At 33.5% G+C, this 27761-nt stretch overlaps 1 protein-coding gene across 5 annotated transcripts in view; it reads right to left on the bottom strand.

The window, feature by feature from the left end:
- Positions 1-27761, bottom strand: part of LOC109541748 — a 90750-nt gene that overhangs the window by 25010 nt on the left and 37979 nt on the right. For 2 of the 5 annotated variants that reach the window (XM_048670677.1, XM_048670680.1), the window contains exons 1-2: positions 25522-25958; positions 15066-15107 (exon numbers count right to left, since the gene is read on the bottom strand). The exons of 1 other annotated variant lie outside the window; for it this stretch is intronic. In XM_048670677.1, the coding sequence (XP_048526634.1) occupies positions 15066-15107; positions 25522-25533 (54 nt within the window). In that variant the 5' untranslated portion in view covers positions 25534-25958. Of the gene's footprint in view, positions 1-15065; positions 15108-25521; positions 25959-27761 lie in introns of those variants that run through there. 2 more of the 5 variants (XM_048670681.1, XM_048670679.1) reach the window with 2 other exon arrangements.

Below are 27761 nucleotides of genomic sequence, written 5' to 3'. Positions count from 1 at the left end.
GGCTCAAGCTGTAAGAGAAAATTCCAATTAGTAAAGAAATTAATTTGAAAAATTACCTTGACGTTTCGATAGCTATTTTCTGCTATCGTTATCAAGAGAACCTGAATGAACCTAAAAAAGAGTATGTTAACAAATTGTGTAACAATAGTAGGATAATACAGTATATGAAAATTCGTTCTGATAATTCGTCTGTGCAAATTGTCAGTAATAATTTTGGTGTAAAACTAAAATAAAATAAAATTTCACCAAAATTATTGATTAACATTACCTTTATTAATTTAAACAATGAGATTAAGTCAAAGTCACATAACTGACAATTTGCACAGACAAATTATCAGAGCGAATTTTCATATAGGTACTTTTGATAACGATAGCAGAAAATACCTATCGAAAAGTCAAGGTAATTTTCGAAATTAATTTATTTACTAATCGGAATTTTCTCTTACAGCTTGAGCCTAAGTAGGATACCCTCTAGGTGATAGTTCTTGATTACTTTTTGATAAATAATTCGTTCTTATTGCGAAATAGGAGCACTATTTATTAATCTGTAATAAAAGACGTGAGGAAATTCTGTCTTTTTTAAAGACAAAAATTTTTGAGGTAAAATACCCAAAAAGAAGTTTGTAATAAAAAAATATTTGAGTTACACCGATTTAGGACAATTTGTACAAATTAACAAATAGAACAACTGCAACAAACATTTTACATATTTTTCTTTCAAATTAAACTCTTCTGCAGATGTTGCAATAACTTCGGACTGAACTTAACAAATGAAAAATACGTCAGACAACGATTTCGGTCTAGCATCAATGTTCTTAAAATCTGCCGCCTAATTTTATCAATAACTTGAAATGTGCATTCTTGACGAAGCGAATCAAAAGAACAGGAAATGTTCATCAATAATGTGGAAATGCTCAATAGCGTTATTTTATCGTGGCTGAAGTTAAATGCAAATAACTTGGCAAGAATGCGTTGTCTTGATACCATTGAAAATATTTGTGACTTTCCATTCACAAAACCGCTTTTGGAAATCGGTTAAAGTAAATAACTTTCTATATCCCTGACTTAAAACTACAATACTTTGTTTAAATATTCTAGTCTATAATACCAATTAAGATAAGGAAATCATGGAGGATAAAAAGTGTCAGCATTTATTTCGCTACGCACTTTCAATCTCAGTAGTCTTTATAGACATTATTTTTTTAAAGAATGCATTGTTTTGTTCTTAAATTAACAAATTCAGTTATTTTGCCATCCGTTAATTTCTGTAGCTTTCGAGATACCGCCCAAGCTCTTTATTATTCGGACACTCGGCAGTTAACTCATGCTTTGCAATATTTGCTACTTCGCAACGGCTTATAACTTTATCGACGTTAAAACTTCATTTTAGAGCGAACTGCATTACACTGCTTGAGCAGTTTGTACGTTCTTAATTAGTTGAAAAGTCGAAAAATTTTGCTCGAAAACGACCGAACGATATAATAAAACTTACTATTAAATTATTATTCTACAGAATTTAGTTTTTCATAGTAGATGCAAAAAGCCTTCCAAAACGTCTCTTGAAATGAAAATTTCATAAGGGGAACAAGCCGATTTTTTCAGAAAATACCAATTTTCTCAACATTTTTTTAATTCCAAATTATTTTCATGTTAAAGAAACGAATAATTCATAAAAACATACGCTCGTAATCGACAGGTTTGGCTCACTTTAAACGATTTATAAGCGTGCACGATGTTTAAAGGCTGAAATATTCCTTTTTATCGACGCAAACACTATATAAGTACTTACGCATATTTAAAATTTTGATTTTTACCGAAATTTTATTAATTGAATTATCGAACGCTACGTCACTTTCACGTGCAGGAAGAGATAATTGCAACGCTTCAGTTCGGACATTATCAGCATTTTTTGTGTGAGAGTGTTTAAAGGACAACATCGTGCTTATTATGGACCCAAACACTTACATACGCATATTGGGGGAGTTTCTTCGGTAGGAGAAAATCCAATGAGCTAAAAACCACGCATGTGAATTGTTGAGTTTTAACTGACATATGACATTAACTGAATACATTATTTTCATGAGTTAACTCGCGATCTTGTCCACCTCCACTGACCAGGACAGATGCTGAGTCCGCAATTCTTCACATTAAAACGATGCGCGAGAACCTTGTACAATTATCATTTTTCCATTCTTAACATGTACTTGTAACCAATATATTTATGTACCAAATTGTAGCTTTTGAAAACGGTCTCACCATATTCAAAGAGTTAACTCATGTGAAGGGAGCATGACATGCAACAAACTCATTGAAAACACGCTAGAAGCTTCAGATCCTAAAAAATCGACATTTTCTGCTCATTTTAAGCGATTCCTGAGTGTTCGCGATTTGCGAAGAAAGAATATTCCTTACTATAGAACCAGGCACTTTCTATACGCATATTGAAAAGGTTCTTAAATCGGAACTATCTAATCCAATGAGCTCAAAAAACACGTTTGTGAAATTTAGTTTTTTTACCGGAATTTTGATAAGGGGTTTCGAATTATACATCATTTTTATGTGAATGGAGCGAGAAATGAAACCAACGCATTAAAAAACAGGCTAGATCTTCAGATCCAACATAATTGACATTTTCGGCTGATTTTAAGCAGTTTCTGAGCGTTTACCATCTTTAAAAGACGAAATCTTCCTTATTATAGACCCAAACTCTTTATATCGGCATAGCGCGTAAAGCATTTTTTTATTCTGGTTTTATTTATTATAAAAAATAATTTTGATCAACATACAATCTTGTCTCTGCTTGTTGCCAAACTATATAACATAATTCTTCTTTTTATCTAATTTTCTGTGATTTGTATCTTGTCTGACTGCGATCTCTTTTAATTCTTTGCTAGCTGATTGGATCTAAACTTCTGTTCACATTCTCCTGTTAAACAGGAAAATAAATTATTTCAATTTTCTTGTACATGTTAAAAACTCATAAAACTTCAACTAAATGCTTGTCGAATGGCAGTAATATAAAACTAAACATGACATAATGGTCTGGCCGCCATCAACATGTTGTTTTTCCCCATTTTTATTGTTCTATGCGAGGTAATTGCCGATTAACATCATTCAAGTTACTCGCGAATTTTCATCCTACATTGCGGTAAGTGATTGTGGAATTAAATTCGCATCGAATGACTCACCAATTACATATTAAGGCTGTTGATTAGTACACAACCACTGATGACGTGTAGGTTGATATTTTAAATAGCCAGCAAGCCTTCGTTTTGGAGAAGGCGCCAATCACGAATCGTGATGTAATAACAATGATGCAAGCATGACTAAGATTTAATAGAAGCCATGAACAAAATTAAGTGTAGGATACATGAAAGAACTGTTAAGCTTGTCGGAAGCTGCAAACATTAACAAGTTATCTAAATTGAAAGACAAAAAACACAATAAATATTTTTTTCTCAACTTTACACATGAATACTAATTGTAGGTAAGTTCAATATGGTTGAGGAGGATTTATTTTTGAAGTCGGTAGGGGGTACCTTAGGTTTGCCTTTTGATAAATAATTCGTTCTTCATTGTGAAATAAGAGCACTCTTTATCAATTTGTATTAGAAGACGTTATAAAATTCTGTCTTCTTTTAAGCCAAAAATTTTGAGACAAACTCCCGGCAAAATGTTTTGAAAACATGAATCCGCCTTAGCCTTAGTCCTCATCTATAAATTAATAATCCAGTGTAAATCTCAGAAAAATTACTCTGGTTTCAACTGAAATGAGGATCCGGGCGCTGCTTGATAAAAAATATTACAACTTTTAGAATATTAATCACATTAATTTTTCAACTGATGCCGGAAAAAAGTGAATCTATGGACTGAGTCTGAAAAAATCCCACACACTTTAATAACTTAGGAACCTTTAACAGAAGTCTAATAAAACCAAAAGAGTTTTAAAGATGATTTTATTACGAGTAATCAAAAAATGAATTTTTTTATTTTTTTTGGAATCCTTTCCACCATCAACTTTATGGTAACTTTGTTCAATTTTCTAGGTGCAGAATTCCACTTTACTTTGAATTCTGGTAGGGTTTTACCTTCTTTTTTCGTTTCTCTAAAAGCTCTTTTTACCAAGGCCCAATATCGTTCGATTGCGCAAACCTCTGAGCAATTTGGTGGATTGGCTTCCCTAGGCACCAAAACGACTTTATTCATTTGGCACCATTCTACAGCTCTCATACCGTAGTGACAGGAAGCCAAGCCTAGCTAAAATAAAGTTGGAACTTTATGTTGTTTCATGAATGGCAACAATCTTTTCATTCGTTACAAAGGATTTGCTGCTCTCCCCACAACTACACAAGGAAAACTTTGACTTTTTCTTAGTCCTGAACTCTTCATTGACACCTCTGCGTTCATGTGCTGCGTAAAATTCTTTACCCGGAAGCTGGGAGAACTCACAAAAAACGTACGTTTCGTCATCCATTTTTGGGAGAAATCAGTGTTTAGTTTTCGGGTCCGGTTTTTTGCTTCCAGATTCTTACTTGCACTCATTCGTCTGGTGTCGTTTGAACTTTTGATTCGCCGTACGGTGCCCTCTTTCTTTCCTGTTTGTGGATCGGCTTTATTGAAATTCTTCTTTTTCCTCTTTATATAGATGCATCGCCTGTTTGGTTCGGGTTGATTTGAAGCAGTTCTGCGAGGTTTATTGCCAACTGTCTTGCCATCGTTTTCGTGGTCGTCCTACAGGTCTTCTTCCATGAGGTGTGTTCTTTCGTCATCTTGAGCATTCTGTCGGGACTCATTCGGTTGACATGCTGGTTCCATTCTCTTCTTCTCTTTTAAAGCTTCAATTTCCTCTTTTAAAGCTTCAATCGTTGTTGGTGTGTTCACATAAACTTGTGACTTCAAAAAACCCCAAATAAAAAATTCCAAAGGCGTTAAATCACATGAACTGGGCGGCCAATGCCGATCTCCAAAACGGGAAATAACACGACCAGGAAATGACTGGTGCAGAATTTCAACAGTTTCTCTGGCTGTATGGCATGTTGCACCGTCCTGTTGAAACCACATGCTGTTGAGATCCATATTTTGCAATTTTAGCACAAAAAGTTAGTTAACATTTCACGATAACGAACAAATGATCCGATGATGCCTCCAGCCCACAATGCACACTAAACAGCGACTCTTTTTGGATGCATCTGCTTCTGAACGATCACTCGTAGATTTTCGGAACCCCAAATGCGACAATTTTGTCGATTAACGAAGCCATTAAGATGAAAATGGGCCTCGTCACTAAAGATGATTTTCGTTGAAAAATCACCGTCCAATTGTCGTTGTTTCAAAATCCTATCAACAAAGGCTCTTCGTTGCCCATGGCCTTCCGGCTTTAGCTCTTGAGCCAATTCAACTTTGTAGGCATGAAGCGTCAAATCTTTTGTTAAAATTCGATGCACAGTGGCTGTGGAAACACCAATTTCCTGAGCTCTTTGCCGAATTGATGTAGTTGGGCTTTCCTCAAAATTTGCACGTACTGCTGCGATGTTTTCAGTATAGCGACCAGGACGAACGCGTGTTTCTGTTTCCACTTTATTAACAGACCCAGTTTGCTGAAATTTCTTCATTAATTTTCTCACAGTGGCTTCAGTTGGAACATTCCGATGACCCATAATTATACGCATTTTGCGAAATGTGGCTGCAAAACTGCCACCATTTTGATAATATGTTTTTAATGAGAATTCGTTGTTGTGCATTGAATCGCTCCATTTTACTAAATCTCCTGCTAACTAACGAACAGCCTTTTTTTTAATTTCAAATCATCACACTACAAATGGTGCGCAATTGAAAACCGTCGTTCTTATTGAAACACCCTTTATAATGTTATTTTCTCTTGCCAGTTTGCAGCGCAGGGGTTCCTTTGCTATAGTCATACATTTGATTTTGTTTATGGAGATTTGCATGTTAAGTTTTCCTGCCCATTTGTTAAAAGCTAATATGTATTCAAATGTTTCGCTGGAATTGTAAACATTAATTTGCAAGCTAAAATACAGCTGTTGAGAACTAATAGATTCCAAACCGGTCTTGGGCGTGCTTGCGTAGGACAACCAAGAACCTGTACGTGAACCAGCAAGTAAATCATTTTTAATATAAAAGGATACAAAAAAGCTCGTTTCCTCCACACTGCTTAAAACCTCATCATCTCCTAGTTTGCCGTAATAAGGACACCACTTATATAGTGAATAATACAGGCATAGATAAGTGATCAATTTATGTTTTCTCAAAGCATCTGTTATCTCTTTTGTTAAACACGTTAATTGTACAGTTACGTACGTTAATTGTACATTGGGCCTCGTCTATTCAACGTAGAAAATATGATATGTCTGTAATATTACGTCCAACCAATCAAACAGTACTGGCACTATAATTGAAATAATGGTACAAAGGCAGTTAGTTTCACTACTTTCTCATACAGCAATGGTTGTTTTTTCTGATATTCATGCGGTAGCGAGGGTTTCAATAGAAAACACAAAAAACTCCTATGGGAGCATCACATGCTTAATTAACGTAAGTGTTCCAGTAATTTATTCGGTAATTAATGCAATTGGGATGGGACGGTCTCACTAGCCGTGGGGAATTCTCAAAATAGATTTCAAGACTTGCTGATTGGCAAAAACCGTACATTACGATGGTGAAAACAACGATTAAATCAGCGACCCTGCCTTTCTATTGAACCCAATATCAGCTGCAATTTAATATTTTACTCATATTAAGTAAATTATATTTAACTAACTAATCCAAAAGCACTGCTACTCTGCAATAAATTTGCAAATACCAATAAAACACTTCTTTGGATGAAACTACGCAACTTCTTTAAATACGTTGCAGAAAATTAATTAAAACTGAACAATTAGTTTGATAGAAAAATGGTATTCGCAATTAATTAATCGTAGCATTCCAGAAAATCAGAAAACGGCCTTCGACAGCGTGCTAATTCATTTGATCCGACGAATTCAATTAGTTTCATTTAATTGCCGTCTTTACAACAGCAAATCACGACGGCACAGCTATAAAGTAGAGTAATTTGATCGAGAAACGCAATCAAGCAGAAAGAAAATATTTGAAAAGGATTCAAACTATAGAAAATATAGTAACTTCAAAGGCCGAGTCAAAAATTGAAACGACGGTAAATAATCTAATGTACAATTAATCCGGAATTAGATAAGTTTCAGTAAACTGTACAGGGCGCATCCAAAATTCCCCTTTTGTTTTTGAAACTAAGCCTGAAAACGGCTCATTAGGTACGTGCAAAACTGTTCGATTTTTTTATTGTCCGAATATTTCATGATGAATTTTCAATTTCGATCTTTAATTTATTAATCATTACAAATATATTATAACAATGTTGCTTAATTTATGACTCTGCTTAAATTAATTTTTAAACTATTTATTTTCCTCGATTCGTCCAGAAGAATGCCGACAGTTATCAAGCTCATTGTTGATTGAATTTACTTTTGCATAATTTCACAAGCTTTCAACTAATTTTGTTTTACACATTTAATAGAACTTCAATTTCAAGATTAACATTTTAGCAACTAATTTACTTCGTAATTTCGATTCATTAGAGTAAATTGGGTGACTTAGATTCCTCAAAATTAATAATAAACATTTACTTTTTTTGGAGGTTTTGGAGAAAACTAGTTTTGGCCTTTGGCAAAAAAAATCTAAATGTAAAATAAGTATAAGAGTTTTTGCATAATCCTTAATACCCATTTTGGTAAATTCAAAAGCATAAAATGTGGTTGATAGACGACCTACTGAACACACTGTATAAGTAATTCTCGCTTCCAGCACCCGCAGCGGTAAAGATTAACTACATATTGTGAAATTGGCCTGATGTTGCAGAGTTTTAGACACTTTAAGAAGATTAACATACATAATTCGTCGAAAGTGATTAGGCGTCTGCAAGGTTATTTCGCTCTTGTTAAATCAAAACCATAGAAAATGGCAAAATAAATGCAAATTAGCTCTTGCAAATTAATGTGGTCCTGCATCGTTACACAAAAGGAAACAAATTGCCATCCCGCTAATTAGAAAACTTTTTACCTAGTTTCTCAAGAGCAATATTGAAATTAACTGGTACATCTATTAGCGTACAATGTACTTTATGCACTCCTAAGTAAAACTAATTGCATTTAAAGTGTCATTAGTGAAATTTCATAAAACATCTGGCAAATAAGGATGTTCTTCGACGTTTAACCAAATTGTACTAAAATGGTGAATTTATGTCGAGCTTTAAAGCATTTAAAGGATATTGAACGAGCCGGCAAGTAAATTTCTCTTTTTATTGGACCATTTTGTCCATTTGAGTCGAGTGGCCTGTCACAGTTTGAACTACAACTAAATCAGCTTTGTAATAATGTTCTCTAAAAAGTGTGACATTTTTAACACTTTAATAACTCTCTATATTGGCACATAAAAAAATTGCCATCTCCAACTTAACAAAGCGTCTGATTGATGATTGATGAACAAAATGAAAAACTTTTATCGATTATGGAAAGTTCAAGGTTTCCAATGAAAATCCTTTGGATAAATTCGACAATCAATCCGAACAAAGCGAATAAATTTACAAGTTAATGATGTGTTTTAACCTAGGTAATGGATGGTCGACGATTAGCAAGCTAAATATAAACGAGTAGGCATCAGTGTGATCAATTCAGCTGTTGTTTTTTTCCAAAAATAGACCTTGAAACAATATCTGCTTAACATACAACTTCGATCCTCATCAATATTTGAATGTAACGGTCTAGCTAGTGATTTTACCGACATTGATCACATGCCAGAGGATTTTGTTTTTGATGTGTAAACATTGGTCCAATAGTGTCAGCCACGAATAACAGAAAATTTGGATAATACGGAATACAGCTCTTTATTTCAACATAAATGAACATTCCAAATTGGTTTAAATCAGTTTGATATAACGCAACCCGCATGGAAAATGAGAGCTGGAGCAATGGGTCTATTACTCATTAATTGTCTAAACAAACCTAACAAACTCGAGACTAAACAGTTTCAAAACCCGGATATTGAAAGTTCGATGCGGTTAAGAAGATGAACATGTTGAAAATGTATAGAAAAAGCTACAGTTATAATGGAAATAAAAGTTTGCATTTAGGAAAACAAAAATAAATAGAAATAAATAGATAAAAAGCAAGTGGCTAATAAACACACTAATGAATCCCAAACTATTCAAAGAAAGCTTTTTGAAGAAAACAGACAGTGAACTTTAAAATGGAACAAATAGAAAAAATAACAGAGAAGATTGGTAGCAACAAAAGAAAAGAAGCGACCCTCGTGGTGTAAATGATCAAAACATCCAAATTTTTGTCCCAAACCTCCTCAATAATTCTATCTTTCCTCTCTCACAGCATCCTTCTAGATGTTAGGAATCTCTGATAAAAGCAGATTGATAAAAAATCTAATTATATAATTTCCATATTCTAAACCGTTTCCGAGCTTATATAAGCTAGCTAAGTCATAATGTTCAGTAATTATTTTAAATTAGCTTCTATCTCTTGATGTTAGAAATGTTAATTAACGTCTGCGAAAGAAAACATCTGTCTCGAAACGCTGATTCGAAATTATTTTTAATATACTCGACTAGTCAGAAATTTTGGACCGTTTCCTAAACTAAGAGGTATTTTTACTGAATTTTTACGCCTGATTCTTACTCTCTAAAGGTTAGGAATCTTTGATTAAACTTAGTGAAATATAGCTTATGCGTAGGTCTACCAAAAAAACTCGTGACGAGTGAACGCATACTGCTAACCTTTCGTAATATAGTGACTCTTTTTATACATCAAGACTCTTAAATTTTCAGATTTTTGCTTACAACTAAAGTTGAAAAATACTCTTCTTTCAGTCGATTTTAATCTGAATCCGACCAGAAAAAGTCAAATTTTGAGATACCATTTGGAAGCAAAGCCCTTGTCTGACTTAAACGTCCGTTACTCATAGAACTGCGTAGGTTATAAAACCTACGCAGTTTTTTTTTCAGAAAAATTTCTTTAATGAAACTGAAATCTGGAAGATCAATATTTGCTTGTTGCTTTCCAACAAATTCCCGAAATCAGTTGTTTTTCATTACCCATCCAAATTGTTTTTCATATTTTCTAATTTAATGTTTCACAAATAGCTTCAACTGTTGAAACACTACAATCACTTTAGACCGACTTCAGACAGACATTTTCAAAAAACATTAGAACTAATAAAATTAATTTAATAACTGATAGTTTCATTGAATTTTATCAAGTGTGTACCCTTCTACTACCTCTCTTATTTAAATAAATTTTGATTAAAAATCGAGAAAGCAAACCAATTCTGAGATTGGAACAATCAATGTCATTTACAGATGATGGCAGGAAAGAATCATAATGAAAGTCAATAGGGGATGATTTATTATATTTTCCCAATCTCATCACGGAGAGCAAAACAGACTTTTCCACCTTATTTCATCTTATTGCATGTTCGGTTCCAGTGAGCATTTAGCTTGATATCTAGACTGTCAAGAGTTTTAGCGATGGCATTTTAATTGCCCTAAAAAGACTATAACCTTTACTTTTAATATTGTTGACTGGCTTTTAACGGCTATACACACAGATTAGTTATTTATTGACATGTTTTCATTTAGTTCAGTTACTATATTCCTCGTTTTATTTCTTGGCGGATATTTTTCAAACTGATTTAATTAAGTTTATTTTATGCTTAAAAACAAATGTTTGTTGATAGAATTCGCATCAAATTGCTCGCTTTTGTGACTGTGTTCTTGAAGATTATTGAAATAGATTATAAGTTAAATTAACACAAAATTACCAAACATCGTTTTCCGGCTTTTCGATTTGAACATTTTTGTTTTTGGAAGTTCAGATTTTACTAAATGCATACGAAAGCAAAACTACTTCCACTTTGATATATGTACCTACATTTCGACGATTTTAATTTTCGTAATATTTGCTTGTTTTATGGATTTTGGATAGTGTTTGCTATAGAAAAAGTTTTCTTCATTGCCAATATCAAATAATCGAGAAAACAAGCAAAGTTTACATATTATGACTAAAATTTCGTCGTAGGAGCCAAATATATGGACATTTTAGCAAAATCACTGATCTCTACCGAGCGCTTGGGTTTACTGAAAGAACAAACACATAATGCAGCTTCATTGTAAGTACTGCGGTAGCAAATTCTATCAAATTTTCCTTCCAATTTGGCCCCACAATTTTCATATATACAAGTTAATTCTAAAGAGTTTAAATTATCCACTATCGCGTGTATTGTGGTCATTTCTATTTTCCCAAGCCCCTTGCATTGTGTTTTCGTCAATTCCATCCCACTTTTACATTTGCTATGCCATCTTTGTGGCCAGATTTTTGCACTAAATACAACGCCAATCTATTAGAAACAGTTATCTTGACTTAAACAGAAAACGAGTCATCTTCAGCTAAAAAAGATCTAAGAACAGTTGTTACATAAATACCATTTAAACGATGCTATTCGCATACGCCCATGCGACAGCCAGAATGTAAATGTAAATTTAAATACCAAACTTGTTTGTTACTGTTTAGCTTTGATATAAACTAGTCGGAGCACACGAACCCCATCTAAAATTAGACATCCGTCAATCTATCGGCGCTTGGTATAAACACAAATGCATTAATTACTGTTTATTTGGTAAAAAGGTCAAAGCGACTCAATCAATTGATTGGCTGGATTGCAAACGATGAACTCATAAAGGTAGCGGTTTAATGATTTTATGATTCTCAAAAATACACGAATTGAGCATTTCATGTTGAAAACCCCCTTAATATTCTTGGGATGTTACCTATTACCTAAGAAATTTGTGGGGCGCCAGTAAAAAGCAATAACAACATTTTTCAATTTAAACTTCCGCTATTTTTAAGATATTTTGTGTGTAACTAAAGTAGTTAGTTAACATCCCTTTTGTGAATAGACATTACAACTAACCTCGCTACTACCATCACGAACCAATTTATGTGGGTCACGGTTCTAGAACCGTCTGCGTAACAGTGTTAAATATTTCTTATTTGATTGCCTTATTAACAACAAAAGATATATTCGGTACGGCTCCTTCGGCAATAGCGTTTATATTCATATTTCGTGCAGACATCCGGCGCAGTACCGTACTACCTGATCCTCATTTCAAGTACTGTTAATTTATGAAGAATCTTTGCCGCAAACCTATCTATATTTATGAGAAGGTTAATAGAGCTGTATTGGAATTGGCTACTAAGTAAATGGTAGCAATTAGACCTAATGGTAATTGCAGTCATACGTTACGGAAATTAATAGTCTCTTATTTTTATATTTACTTATATAATAATGCTACGGAACCGTTATTTTCCTGCAATTTATCGTTTTGGACATGCTACTGTTATAGGGAAAAAAGGACATACTTCCTACATAATAATACGGATGGAAACAATTATTATACATGTACATCGAGCACTGGTTTGTTGCGTAAGAAACACTTAATGCAAGTTTTAAAGCTGAAATTTCAACTATTTTCCTGACAACTGACCGGATTTTACAGAAAAAGATTCGAAATGTTAAATGCTATTGAAACAGAGTGTCCCCCAAATAGACAGGGTGTCAATTTGAAAACTTCCCACCCTTAATATCTTCCTTGCAGTTGAACAGAAGAAAAAACGAAAAGACCCGTCGATTGTTATTGTAAGGGGGACACTTCAAATGAAAAATTTTAGCCTCCTTGTTTCAACCCCTCAGGAGGGGTAGATGTCACCCTATGAATCTTCAATGGGAAGGGGGTCAAGTGGCACATCGTTTTAAGGGGCGTTCAATTCTCTTTACACTATTAGTTTTTTTGTTATTTTTATATAATGTTATTTGCAGATAAGGAATTTCCAATGTATACAGGGTGATACAAAATTGGCGTCATTCCTTTTAAGGGGTAATAGAGGCTCACTTGGAAGGTACGAGAAAAATTCTAAAATTTTTTATTTCGATAATTTCTAGAAGATATTAACAGTTGAAAATCGAATTTCAACTTTGTTATTAAGCATTATTTTGAAAGTGTTTCATGTTTAATTGGAAGCATATTGGAATACTTAAGCATTCAAAAAGAAAAATTACGATCTTTGCTTCAAATGACGAAAATTTTTTATATTAAAAAAGTTCTCTTTTACAAGTTTTTGATGAAAAGTCAAATCTGCAATGATGTTTTGTTGTCATTAACAGATAGTTACAGGAGGATAGCCCTTGTCAATAATAACAATAATTTGCCAAACTGTGACTTACTTTAAATTTCCTTTCACGAATTTGCGGTTAAGCGATTAGTTCAGGTAAAATGCCACAGGAACACAGCAGAAGCTGAAATAACTCAGGCCAACAAAGGGCGAGGAAGATAGTTCCAGGAAGATAGTGGACGACAATTGATGTTCGGGTTCCAGACACAGAGGAACAAGTATTGGATATAATTGCAGCAGAGTCTTCCAGAGGCACTCAGAACATTGCACAACCACTGACACTTTCTCAGGCACCAAATAAATTCCGGATACATTCCTACCACGTATGTAAGATCACATTAAACCAATGGATTACTGAACACCGGTATAAATTGAGCTTAATTAACCGAATACGAGAAGCTGTTGGAGAAGGCAAGAAAACAGGCACTTGTTTGGAGTTACAGACTCAAATATATGTTTTTGTAATTTGTAAACAAATTAATAATTTGAGGTTATGAGTTTCAAAATAGGTTCCGTCTCTATTTATCTTTCTTTCTTTATTTATCAATGGTTACCAGAGTTTTAAATAATTACGAAGCAGCAGGAATTTACGTAATTTTAATTCGGCAGATTACCTTGAAGACCATTGTTGTCGTTTTTCGAATATAGTTTTTTTGCAAATTTCGCAGTTTTTAATAACAATTGTTTTTTCTGTACTTTTAAAACACCGCCAGACAACTCCTCCAGAGGAATGACGCCAATTTTGAATCCCCTGCATAATAAACATGCACCAGCCCCCAATAAACAACACTATCAATTTAAATTGAATGTATGTTCGAAATTGTGAATGGTTTTATAGTTCGTGTTATTGGCGTTCCAAAATCTATCAAAGCACTTAAAGAATATATTTAATTAGAATTATTAGCGATCTAGTTGAAATTTCAATGTAATTAATTATGACTCAAATCCGAAGACAATACAAAAACAAAACAACATTGAAAAAATTGCAGACTTTGTGAATGGAAGTTGAATATTTAAGAGAGAATATGCTACTATTGAATAACGATGGAATTTTGTTGATTAGCAAAATTTTAATCAAGGTTCTAATCAAGTGAATAAACACTTGAACAAAGGTGAGAATGAATAAAGAACAAAGAAAAATGTGGACTCCATTCATATTGCCATCATTTTTTGGAGAAAACCGACCTTTTATCAAAGTCGAATAATACCATTCTGCTACTATTCTAATTAAAACGAACAGTTATTGCGACGCCTAATTATTAGCATTACTTATAAGGTGCATTATTCAATAATAATACATAAAACAGTAGAATAAAATTTAAAAAAGTAGTAAAAAATTTTTGATTAAGTATTGACTTAAAATAAGCGAATCAAACTACAATAAAATCCAGAAGAATTGTTAAAAGTGTTAAATCTACCTAACTTAAACTAACCTAAAAAAGAACGATGTATTTGCTAATCAACAAAAGCCATGCTGATTTTTTGCTAGTTTTTCATATGAAGATCTTGTTTTGACTGGAAAACATTTACTCTCACGGACTCGACGGCTAACCAAAACACAATGATTAGCAAGACCATGTTAACAAAAGTTAAAATAAAAAAATGAAAATTTCTTCAGGTAACAAAACGAACAACGCTGAGGGAAAGCACGGCTTCATCGAAATAAATCTTGAACATGTATGTATAAAACACATAACAATTTTATTGAATAATGCACAATTTAAAACGACTGAATCCTGTCCATGTTCCGTTAAACAATTATATTGCAGTTTGCTCGAAAAAATCGTTTTAATTGCCTACCTTTCCTCTGCTTTGTGTCGTAAATAAATTGAACTTGCATACCTGAAACAAAAGAACATATTAAAATAAGTTACCCTACAAACTGAAAACATTGTTTAATAAAACCCACAAAATTCTAATATTAAAGATGTGTACAAAAGCGTTCAAGCTTCCAAAGTTGATTATGAATTTGGTCACAAAAAAAATCAAGGGACATAAATAAAAATTGTTTTTTTAACTGAACACTAGAAATTTGTAGGCCCATTTTTTTATTGCAAATAAACCAACAAATCAAAGCAGTAAAACCCAAAGAACAATTTCTGATACTTTTATTGCTATTTTTGGCAGACGAATAGTAGAAACGAACAAACATAACCTACTTAACTTGAATGCACATGTTTGTTTCAACGACCACGATTCAGTGAAACGTTAATATTAAGAATATGAAAGATGAAATTAACATTATGGCAACCGACACGCCGTAGTTCATAGAAAGTGGTGACCTAGGCACCATTTCCAACTTTTATAGTTATGCCTTTGTGTTGTTAACAAAATGAAATGCATGTGTGTTTATAAATATGGGTTTTATGGAAAGCACCGCTGATGGAAAGAAAGAAACATTGCATACATACATAGTAAAACAGCTGACCTTATGTGCGACCCGATGGAGAGTGAAATTGGTTTTGGAAATTACACTGCAATATGTTGAGACTTGGAATATAAACCATTTTCTACATAAGAGCAAAGGAAACTTTCAAGATTTCATTTGAATCTGGGGTGAATTAATTGAAGAATGAAAAAACATGTATGGAAAGCAAGGCGAGTGCTGTACATTTTTCTGCTAGTAGATTCTCAGCGAGAAAATTCCTTCATATTAAAGATGTAGATGTAAGAAAGCTAGATTATTCCCAACTCAATAGTAGTGAAAATGGATTTGGCAAAAATTGCTTTTTATGATAAAAACCCATGAATTAACACGTCTTAAAAAATGCTTTTAATGTAAGAAGACACTTCAGAACACATCGCGGAAAACTAACTAATCGAAAGTCTTACTAAACTCAAAATAAAAGACAACCACGGAAGCCCCATCTTCTAATAAAAAAAAATTAATAGCGAATGAAAGCTCTTGAATGGATCAAAAATCAAACAGGAAAGGAAAAAGTTTAGCGAAATAAATAGTTATAATAATTAGAAGAACATGAAGGCGGGTTGCGAAACTGTTTAACCACAAATTTGCAGGACTACATTAATCAAACAGAAATAAAAACACAACAATAACGAAAAAAAGTGCAACTATAAAATTCCCAAATCCTAGTTGAATACAAGTTCTCAACTACATACATTTTGTATAATCTAAGTTGTACAGTAAATTAATGAAAACTAGAACCACGAAGTGAACGGCTCAGATTCATGTCACCAACCGGCGCTACAAGACGTTAATGCCTTATAAATGTAGTGTTAAAAGCTTTGCTGAGATGCAAAATCGTATTAACGTATCTAGTAAATTGCTGCGTTAATTTTCTCTTTCACTCCACCATATTTGAGTGAAACAAATTGGAGTTGGCGAGGTGGTTTATTGCCGTAGTTTTCTTCTTCGACCGACAATGGCAAAATAAAGCACGATTAAACGTGAAAATATGAATGTATTGACCTCGTCTGCGACCTACCGGTTTAAATCAGACCTACGTGGGTTTTAGGCCATATTGGGAACAGCTGTACGCTTCTACCTAAACCTACTTACTGGGCTTAATAGATGAAAATACGATAAAGTAAAGTGATTTAAACACTCAACTATCTGGTTGTTGACTTTTGATGAAAAATATTGAACTGTTCCAAGCTGAACCAACTAAACAAATGACTAGACTACAAATTTATCCTAGATATCTATACAAGGCTAGATAATTTTTGGGACTTATAACAACAGCGTTTGCTTTTAAGACGTTAGATTAAGAGCTCTATTTTAAATTTAAGTACTACAATTTTTCGTATTAAAAAATTTAATTATTATATTTTTTGCAGTTTTTAAAACATTTTGAGGGTCTGTTTGGAAAAGTCTCAATTGCGTAAAAGCGTAGTTACATTTAAAGTTGAGTAAAGCAATGTTGTAAAAGTGAATATTCTCAAAAAATGGAACGACAATTTTCATAAAATGGAATATTGCCCCTAATTGAGTCATTAATCAGATAAAAGACATTTACTGTCTACCTTTTATCTAGCTGTTGGCAATTAAGATAACTAGATACCTTGTTGGTAATTTTCATTCAGACGTGCGGCCATGCGATGACGCAAAATTCCTCAATAATAAAGATAGTCTCCCAACAAACCAAAATGGAAATATTTTACGAAATTTTTTTAATAAATTTTACTGAGTCGATTTGCAAATTAATCAGCGATTGCACATGTTTTTCGCATTTAACTGTAAAAGTCCTATGAATGATGTCACAATTACCCGACAACTTATTATTAATGTTGCGTGCTGAGTTAATAAAAGATCTGATTTGTTCGGCGATGTAAATCAGTCATAACGTTAATGATACGCTTATACATCGAAATACGCAGCTTCTAACAAGCCATTAGACCGAAATTGATTATCGGATATTCTTCAAAAAGCAGGCTCAGTGTCATTCTTTGTTTATAAACAGGCAGGTAGTTGCAAACAAAAGTCCCAAAAAACCAAGCACTTTATAAGGATGCAATTATAAGCAAATTATCTTTTTGGGGTCCACGGAAATAACAAATCACGTTTTCCGATTTTGGCCCTCATTGTCCTCAGCTCTCAGTCTAACCCAGAAATTACGTTAACAATAGGAATTGTGGTCTACTACCTACCGTGTAATTAATGTACCCACAGCCATAAGAGATACGCAAACTGTTGCTACATTGGATATAATTGTTGTCTGATAGAGTTAAAAGTTATTTTTGTTATTTTTTATTGTTACCAACAGCCTAAATCTTATCTTTACTAACGTCCAAGTTAAAGCATTATGGCTTAAGTCGCTAATCAAAATAGTCTAAGCAAAATAATAAAAAATATATAAAAAGTCGTCGAAAACATTGAGAGCAATAAATTAAACAACACTGAAAAAAAAACGTTATTAGAATCGAACTAATAAAAATCGAAGTACATATATCATTTGGTAAATAAGGAAAGCTTTAGTTTTCAGCTGGTAGTCTCAAACATAAAAATAATAATAAAGTCGAAGCTCTAAAGTTGGGCCTTACTTCTGTATTTGCCACTTACTACTTATTTCATTTCGCGTTTTTCTTCGCCGATGCTCTAAAAATTATTGCTATTTATTTATTAAACTATAGTCTTTATCTTACGAATTCGGAATTGTCCAATCCCATTTTCTCGAATTGAATTAACATTTAGCCCTTCACTGCTTTTGCAACATCCAAACCTCGGTATGCATTTTAGTATTTCATTATTTGGTCATTGACTCTTTTCAAAAATTCCCAAATTCTTTTGAATCTGATTTGAAATTCAATCAAACAAGTTTTTGTAAATAGCGCTTTGAAAGCCCGTAAATGCCGCGAAATTCGGGCATTTTCATTTTATATGCAATTCTTCCTAAACCACTTATTAAATCGACCGTCTTTAACATTGTACCCTTTCTTGATATCTTACTTCAGTTTTCATTAATACTATTTTCACTGTATCCTCAATTTCTTATCAAAATGTACCAGCCAGCAGCATTTTATTGAACACATCAAAAATGAAAAGTTAACAAGCTAATTGGGACAACCAAAATAATTGGAAAAAGAAGTGAAATCAACCCAAGCAGTAACAGAATCATCCCCGGTAAAGCAACTACAAAAACCGAAACAAGTGTTGACTAATTTACAAAGCAATTAAATAAAAAATCACATTAATCAACTGAAAAAAACCTACCCAGAAAAGCAACACTAAATCCTCCTATCCAAAAAAAGGAAATAAAGATGACAGTCAGCAAGATAAAGAAAACGTATCGCTTTTAGGCCCACGTTAATTTGTATCAATCAAATTGCCACCTTATTTTTTTAACAATTATTTCCACCCACGTAAAAACCTTCTTTGCAACTCACTTGATTGTCAGTGAAAAATCGGACTGTTTCACTTTTTTATATGCAAATACAATTTATTTATTGCAATTGTTCCAACAAAACACTGAATAAATAAGTGGTGAAACTGACAGTCATCAATTGTGCTTAAAAGTAACATTCGCAATTCAAAACAAAACGATTATTTTAGTTCGACACGGCGAATTAACTTACCATAAATCTGGGTTAAATTTGATGGTTAAATGGAATCTATTTATTTTGTGAATAGGTGAGAGTGAAATGAGCAAAGAAGAAAAAAACCCAACAAATCGGAAATCGTAATTATCATACAAAAACAACGATAGCCCAAGCTTTCTTATCAATATTCAGATTCCGTCGTTTTCTTGCGTCAATTTCGCTTTTACTTTTGCTCTGCTTGAATACAAACGAGAAAAATGCTTCAATTATTGTCAACGAAAATTAGTCGTGTCTATATACTTTCAAACTGAATTAGGTAAAATGAAAGTTGATAACAGTTTTCATAAAGTGTCATTTTAATCATCCAAGAACACGGAACGAAAAAAAATACTGCGTGTTTTACAAAATAATATATCTATATTTCTCACTTTTAATGGAAAGCAACGACGGCGGTATTAAATACTCTAATCAGTTTGTAGTTAATGAGAAACCTTAATGAAAAGTAATGTGTCCAATGCTATAAACTTAATTGTAACAAATTAAATGCCAATTTCATAATTTTTATTTATGATGCCTATCTTATTTACATTCTCTTGATGATATCTGCAACAATAATTGGTACAATTTCGAATGCCCGTAAATGCAAACTTTAGTTAAGTACTAAAAAAAATAAATTCTTCTGGAAATGTCCGTTTCATAGTCTAACGAGCTTTGTAATAAATATTTTTTTAATTTTCAATTAAACATCATGAAATAATTCGTTAATCAAAAGTTAAAGGCGGACGTAACTGGCAATTTAAACACATTTCTGGAAATGATAAATTGTAATCAAAAGAATGTGTCTCATGATTGTTATTATCATTAATGGCTTAAAATGCACTTGCTTGTCTCAGGCGAAGTCAAATTTTCTACGACGACCTAAAAGCCTACCGTCGGTGTCAGACACGAATATGTTTTAAGAAAAAAATTAATTGAAACCCTTAATAGGAATTGAGAAAATGTTAATAACAACAAGAGCAATAGAGGTAAGCAACAAAAACAACTCACAAGATGGTATATTTTTAAGAAAAAGCCTGTATGCGATCATGGATGTTTTGGATCTAAAATGATATCATTGGATCTTCCAATTTCAAATTGAATAGAAAAGTCACCCACTAATAAGAAATAACGATACAATAAAATCATTTATTTAAAACTATTAAATTGCTTTTGTAAATCGTTCTCAATTAAAACTAGTTGATGATTTAGACTTTGAAAGACTACGAAATTGTTACCCATTTTTGCTCTGGCTGTAGAATGTGGCGAAATGTACGGAAAGCAAAATAAATTAAACATACAACAGTTGCTTCCTGAAATCAAAAGCATTTCGTCCTATAATAATAATAATAATAAATGTATTCAAAAGATATGGATTTCTAAATATAACTGCTTTAGATCTTCTTCAGTCTTAAGTACGTGTTTGATTCCTTTCCAGGCTATGAATCACACACAAATCTCAAACAATATGCTACAAATCTCAAACAATTTTTGCTTTGTAGTTAAAACAAAGAGATACTTTTAATTAGCGACTGAACGGTCATATTTGCTTTCACATAAATTCCTTGAACAATAGAAACTCCGATGCAGTGGCGTAAGTCTACACGTTACAATATTATATTTTGTAATGTACGTGTAGGTACAGCAAATCACTAAAGATTAAAACATGTAAATGTACGAATAAACAAGTTCAGAATGCGATTTTTACGTGCAGTTGAAACTTTGGAGACAATTTCCCATTCATTAACACTGGGAAAATGATTCACATTGGAATTGGCCAGCTTTTCATCAAGCACTGTAAGCAGAGACAAAACCAACAGCTGGACTGGACGATTTGTGTATGATATGAACCCATTCTGCCATCATTACTGAGCTATTTCTGACTTGCCAATATAGAAACAAACATTCAATTTACTAGATATTATCGATCACATGTATTAATAGCTCAGCACTTAGATATCGTTGTCAGGCAATGTTATCAATGAGATATAAAATTTATTGTATTCTGTATTTGTCCTAATTTTAAAATTGATTCACTGTAAGAATAATTACATTAAGTTTTCAGAAATGTTCAAAATAACAATTATTTTGATGTGAAGCTTAATATAGATGAATGAATGAGAATGTTTGCCCAATTTTGTCATTTACCATAGTCAGAATTTATCGACTAATATACTTGATACCTGTAGGATTTTTTGTCTTTCGATGCGGTTGTTTAAAGATTAACAAACGCAGTTTTAGTAGTATATTTTGTTAATTCGACTGTTAATTAACCACTGTAACAAGCGGGGGCTTTAGAATGAACAAAATACAAAATAACTCGGAAATATTAAAGACAAAATATCTAAAGTGGGTAAATCCAGTGCGGATGGTTTATAATAGACCGAGTAGCCAGTTCGCAACGTAAAAACAACCAGAACTAACTAGTGCAGTTTATCGTTTTAAGAATTGCCTGCATATTTCGTTGCACTTGATAGCCATGGTCTAAAGCCAGTATTTGGTGCAGCTGGCAGCAATTGCACCGGGTTATTTTTATTTACACAATATAACTGAATCTTCTTAATGCCATAAAAATACATCTATTTTTTAAATAAGAATTAATAGCAGAGACGGGTTTGAAGTAGACATATGTAGGTAGTTTCAATCGAGTATAAAGATTTACCAAATCAGTAATTTCCAGTTAGTTTAATTATTTTTCCTTCGCTTTCCAGCTGTCTCGATTAAGAAGTTATTGAGTGGTTAGTTTCCCGCTGAATAAATAGGCGAGTTGAAGACATGATTTATTTTCTATAATAACTTACAAAAAGAAAGAAGAGGAAAGAACTTTTTTCACTATTAGCCACATTTTGCTTCTAATTTTCAATTTAATTTAATATCTAACGACAGGCAAACCTTCACAACTATTGAATTAACAGGTAAGGACCGAAGATATAGAATTATCAAGAAACGTTTTCTGTGAAAAAGCTACATTTATTGGAAAGCTATGGAATTAATAATTTCTCCGATGATCTTGTGTGGTCAATCGAAAACCAACACGCTGCTCCAGAAACCCAGTTTCAGAGAAGATTTTCTGTAAAAGTTTGGGCTGCAATAATTAATAGTTAACTTATTGGGCCAACAATTTGAACAGTCAGAAAGAAATATCGATCATTCTTGGAGAAGATCAGAAGGATTTTTTACATGATGACGCCCGGAAGAGTTCTTACTAATTTTCCTAATAAAAATAATGCAAATCGATGGATGGTCGTAGTGGTGCCATTGTTTAGCCGCCGATAATATTTAATTATTCTACAGAATTACTAATTTCCATTATTTGAAATGAAATTTGGCACTCTCTGCTTCTTAGTTCAATTCAGTAATAAATTAGGTAAGTAAACTTGTCTTTTGAGGAGAAGATAATCCCTCCGAATTCCAAGTTGGTGGCTGTTTAAATTTAAAATACACTTGATATTAAACAGTTTCACTAAGAAAAGTAGTGATGAGGAAACTAAGATCAAGATCATGACTTGCAGCCTTGGTCTTAGTCCTGTTCTTGCAGCAACTGACCTGACTCTTGCAAGACTTACATTTAAATAAGTCACAAATGAAATCAATAATAATAAACTTGAAAAATAACAATAACTAATACACATCAATAAAATAATATCAGGGTCTTTGCCATTTGATTTATGTACGATATTCTTACTAATGGAAAAATCTGAAGTTTTCGAAAATACAACAATTTTAATTCTTTTGTAAAAAGATATTATCATATTAATGATAAACTAATAATTTCTCGCAAGGATTAAGTAATTTTACTATTTACAGATCAACTGATTTCAAGACTTTCGCAAGAAATATTGGAAAAAAACTTACTTGAGTTTTCAATGTTTTATTGCATGAGAATAAAAAACATATTTTTTATTAACTTACACTACACTTTCAAGATTAAAGTTAAGAAGGATTAGAACAAATATTAGTATCAATTATCCCCCGATTTAGGTGATCTAGCACAGAAGGAAAAACATCTGAAACCAATTACATTCAACTGAAATATTTAAGCCATGTTTTATTTATCTCCCACTTGTTCAAAGCTTTGGTTCCTAATTTAACGTTTTCTCACTTAAAGTGAATCGTTGGTACCATATTTTGCTGATAACTCGCTTCTTATTTTCGTAAGATTTCTGATGAACGCAATTCGGACGAAAATGTTGACGAAAACTTTGACTATGTCGGTCAGCTAAAAATTATAAAACGCTTGCAAATTAAATACTACAAGATTTTATGAACAGCCCAAAAATGTTCAATCTGCTCAAAAAACATAGTTGATTCCAGTTACCAAATAAAAAGTTCTGGTAGTTTTTGTACCAAATTCACAGCCAGTTTCGCGGAAAGCCTTGAATTTTTTTGCGGAAAACCTATGAATGTTACATTTTCCAAAGAGCTCAAAAATGTTCGAAAAGGATTATTGCATCTATTCAAAAAAAATCCGCTGATTACCAAATAAAAAGTTCTGCTAAAGAATTCATTTGCCCAAAGCCGATGAACTCGGTTGCTTCATCAAAAGACAATCAACTTACAGAAAAATAAAACGTACAGCGAGTTTCATTAAAATCCGCCGTACCGTTCTCCCGATATTAAGAAAAACACTTTTTTTTTAAATTGAAGAACTTTGACCATCAATAGCAGTAGAACCAATATTTTTTAAAATAAAACTTAGATCAGATCGTCATCTTTTGAGCCAAATAACGCCACAGTCCCCCTTTGATCATGTATTTACGGAACACCTTGTACTTATAGTCTTGGTCTTCGTCTAGCTTTTCTACTGGACCCAAGACCAGCTTTGCTCATCACTAAATAAAAGATCTTAAATCATTCTTAAATGCCTCTAAAAAACATTTACACACGTTTTAAATTAGTTTGTTCGCTTTAGATTGTCTAGTGCTATTTGCTGCCAAATATTGTTTAAGGTACGAACAATTCGTGACATGACGCGCAAAATTGTTGCTAATTACCCATTAGATATAATCGAGTTTTTTTGCAAAAGTTTGGGCATCTTTTTTAACGTCCCGCATTGATTGAATCATGATTGGATTGGGCATATTGCAATGCTTACTTTACGAAATTCAATAAAAGCCGATTTGTTACTTGTTTTACCTCTCCTAAGACTTTTAAGGAGTTATTTTATTTGTGTAAGCATGGTTGAATTATTTTTTCTGTAGCTTACAAAACCACACTGCAACAGAGCGTCAAATTTAGCCTAAAATTGGTTCAAGTTTCTGGCTTAATGTTATGGACATTCGAGATTCGAGTTTTTTATTTACGGAAACTGCTTAATATTAAGTGTACAGAGTTATTGATTGCACTTTGGCCACCCCATTTTTGAATCTAATTTGAAATTTAGAGAAAAATGTTAAACACAAAAGTTGTAAATGTTAACGGCTAGTTTATTATTATTGACACCAATTGATACAGGGTGTCTCAAATTCAAGTGACAGACCAAACTTACCTTTTGTTTAATTGGAATGCCGTAAGTTTGGTTTGCCACTTGAATTTGAGACACCCTGTATGAATTGGTGTTATCTTAACTAGACGTTAATATCTACAACTTTTGTATTTACATTTTTTTCCCTAAATTTCAAATTAGATGCTAAAACGGGGTGGCCAAAGTTCAATCAATAACCCTGTAGGTACATATGGGGGATTATCTCCTCTTCAAACAACATATTTACCGAGAAAATCATTTTTTTGGAGAAAAGCTAGTAGGTTTTCTATAACTTTCACTATTAAATTGTCACCAATGCTTTAGTTTTTGCCAAAAAAATGTTACACTTCTTGCTCTACAATCCAAAAGTTTGTTGAAATAACAGACGATAATGAAGACTTTATCGTGTCTCGCTTTCAAATGGGTCACACTGTATGTACAAATTCTAATTTTTTAATGTAATTTCGCAATTCATTCGACAAGACTGAATTTGATTTTAAATCCTAAAACAGCCGTTGTAAGGGCGGTAGTAACATCTCTACTAGTGTTGGTAGTGATAGGATCTTGATTGAAAAACGTCACGTTTTAATCAATTAGTCGAAATGATCGTTAAGTGAAATTAATGAGTGGACTGACGACATGAACTGACAAAGCATTAAACCCGATTGACTGGAGGAGGAAAAGACGACCTGGAGAATTGATGGCATCTGAAATTTAGTAGGAAAAAAATTGACGGCCGCCTCTTAAGAGACTACTAACCTCATTCCACATTCACACCAGCAATAACAAGACCGTATGTGTAATCCTAAACGCACTTTCCATCACCAATTATGCCGTATGTCACTCCTCGCGACACTAAGCATAAAATAGTGTCAGTTGCACAAGCAGGCAAAGACTTATTGGGGTCCCACGCGAAGTGCATCAGCCTGGACTATTTAGACTCGATCGTGTGCTACAAATAAACGTTACAAGAATGTCTGTTTGTCATCGACAAATGGCATACAGAGACGGAAGTTCACTGGAAATTACTCCGCGTGTTGTTTAGGTGAGTCAATCAGCGAATCGCAAATAATACACAACTACTCGTTGAAGGTTGTTGATCTTTTCGAAGAAAATGTTTCCGAGTCCGGCACATCGACATACAAACTCGATGACGGCGAACTGACTGGCTGGACTGGGCTGGAGCGTCGCGCCATGGAGTCGATCGCAGCCAAGGAGAGCGTCATCAGAAGCGGGTTTTCGCGTTCAGCTAATGTGCTTTGCACCAATAAGAACCGTCTATTGCATCGAGAAGGGATTTATGGATATTGTTCACTTCTTGCGTCCAACATGTGTCCTCTCCCATCGCAACATTCAGTTTTAGTAGATCTTCACTTCAGCTGCAACTGATCTTTTCCGGGTCATCGAAGTTAAGATTCACCGCATCATCAACAGTGTCTAGTAATATTTGAACAATCAACTGAGTTCGAATTTTCTCTTCTAATTCAAGGCTAGACGCTCTACAAAAAAAGTCTATATCGTTTTACCATTTTTTTACAGTTTGGTAATTATCAAGGTACCTACTCGCGGGCGCGGTAACCACATCTCACCCTTTAGAAAATTCCTGTACCAATAATTTTTCTGACTGGTGTTATTTCCGACAATGCGGTTTTGGCTCACTCAAATTTAGTACTTTTGCACAAGATAGTAAAGAACGTCGTGATGTCCCTACTATCGGTCAAAATCGTTATCACGGCGACGCAGTTCGGAAAATTTCTCGCATTGGTCGAATTTTGTTTGTACTTCATTTTTGTAAGTGTTTCTTTAAGTTTTGATAATTTTTTGTTAATTTTGATTGTAGGTCTACAAGTTGAGCATAATTTTAACCGCGCACGCAAAAGTCTGATGGTCTTGAAACTGACCGGTTTATTAAATAGATCTACAACATTCTTCGGATTTCCACATTTTCAGCATAAATTCAAAAGCGAAAACTACTTATCGAAAAACAACACTGTTAAAGAAGAACTTGGAAAGTGTTGGTGAATTTGAAAATGTTTGAATTGTTTCGAGATACTTAGTGCTTGTTTAGATTGCTTGCAAACCGGTTGCGCTGAAAACTTATACAAACCTCGGGTTTCCATTGGAAAATTCCATCAATTATTTCAAATCGTTCTAAATGTATACTTAAGAATAGGAAGTCCTATTCTTAAGTTAACTGTCGGAATCCGGCTTCAATTTCAATTCAAATCAACCGTTTTTTAAATATTCACTTTTGAAACTGTTGAGTTTTTTCAGCTTTTAGGTTGTCATGCAAAATAATTTATTTCTGACGTTTCACAAGCACTAGTGGCTTTCATCAAGCTGAAAAGCTGAAATGCTCCCCTGAGGATGCAAGCCACCCATGTTTGCAAAACGTCAGGAAGAAATTTTATTCTGCGACGGCCTAAAATCCCGAAAAACTCACCATTTTCAAGCAAGTTACGTTTGTCTTGTCGGACAAAACCGCTTCTACAACTTAAATGAAAATGACGATAAATGATTAAAAAAATTAAAGCTGGACCACACGGTGTACAGGAAACCGACACATACCGACCGGTACCTGCACAGTGGTTCAAACCATCACCCCAGTCAGAAGAGAGGAGTCATCAAAACTCTCACCGAAAGAGCCAGAAGAATCTGCGAACCAGCCGAGTTAGAGGGAGAATTAAAACACCTGGAAAGGGCCTTTGGTTGGAATGGATACAGTAAGAAAGATTTCAATAGAGCAATTCGACCAAAAAACAGTGAAGATCGCTCGGAGACAACAGAGACGCATGATGAGCAAAAGAGTTGGGCCTGCCTCCCGTACATACATGGAGTCACGGACAGGATCGGCAAGAGACTGGAGAAACACCAAGTAAAAACCATTTTCAAACCAACTCGAACCATCCAACAGATTTTGAGATCGGCCAAGGACAAACGGGATCCTTTATCAGCACCAGGAGTCTACAGAGTTCCGTGCAGCTGTGGAAGAGCATACA

The sequence above is a fragment of the Dendroctonus ponderosae genome, unplaced genomic scaffold (genome assembly GCF_020466585.1).
Source record: "Dendroctonus ponderosae isolate FM_Combo_2020 unplaced genomic scaffold, Dpon_F_20191213v2 Dpon_F_20191213_1, whole genome shotgun sequence".
Lineage (NCBI taxonomy): Eukaryota > Metazoa > Arthropoda > Insecta > Coleoptera > Curculionidae > Dendroctonus > Dendroctonus ponderosae.
The sequence above is the reverse complement of the archived record's forward strand: the minus strand, read 5'-3'. Positions and strand labels throughout refer to the sequence as shown.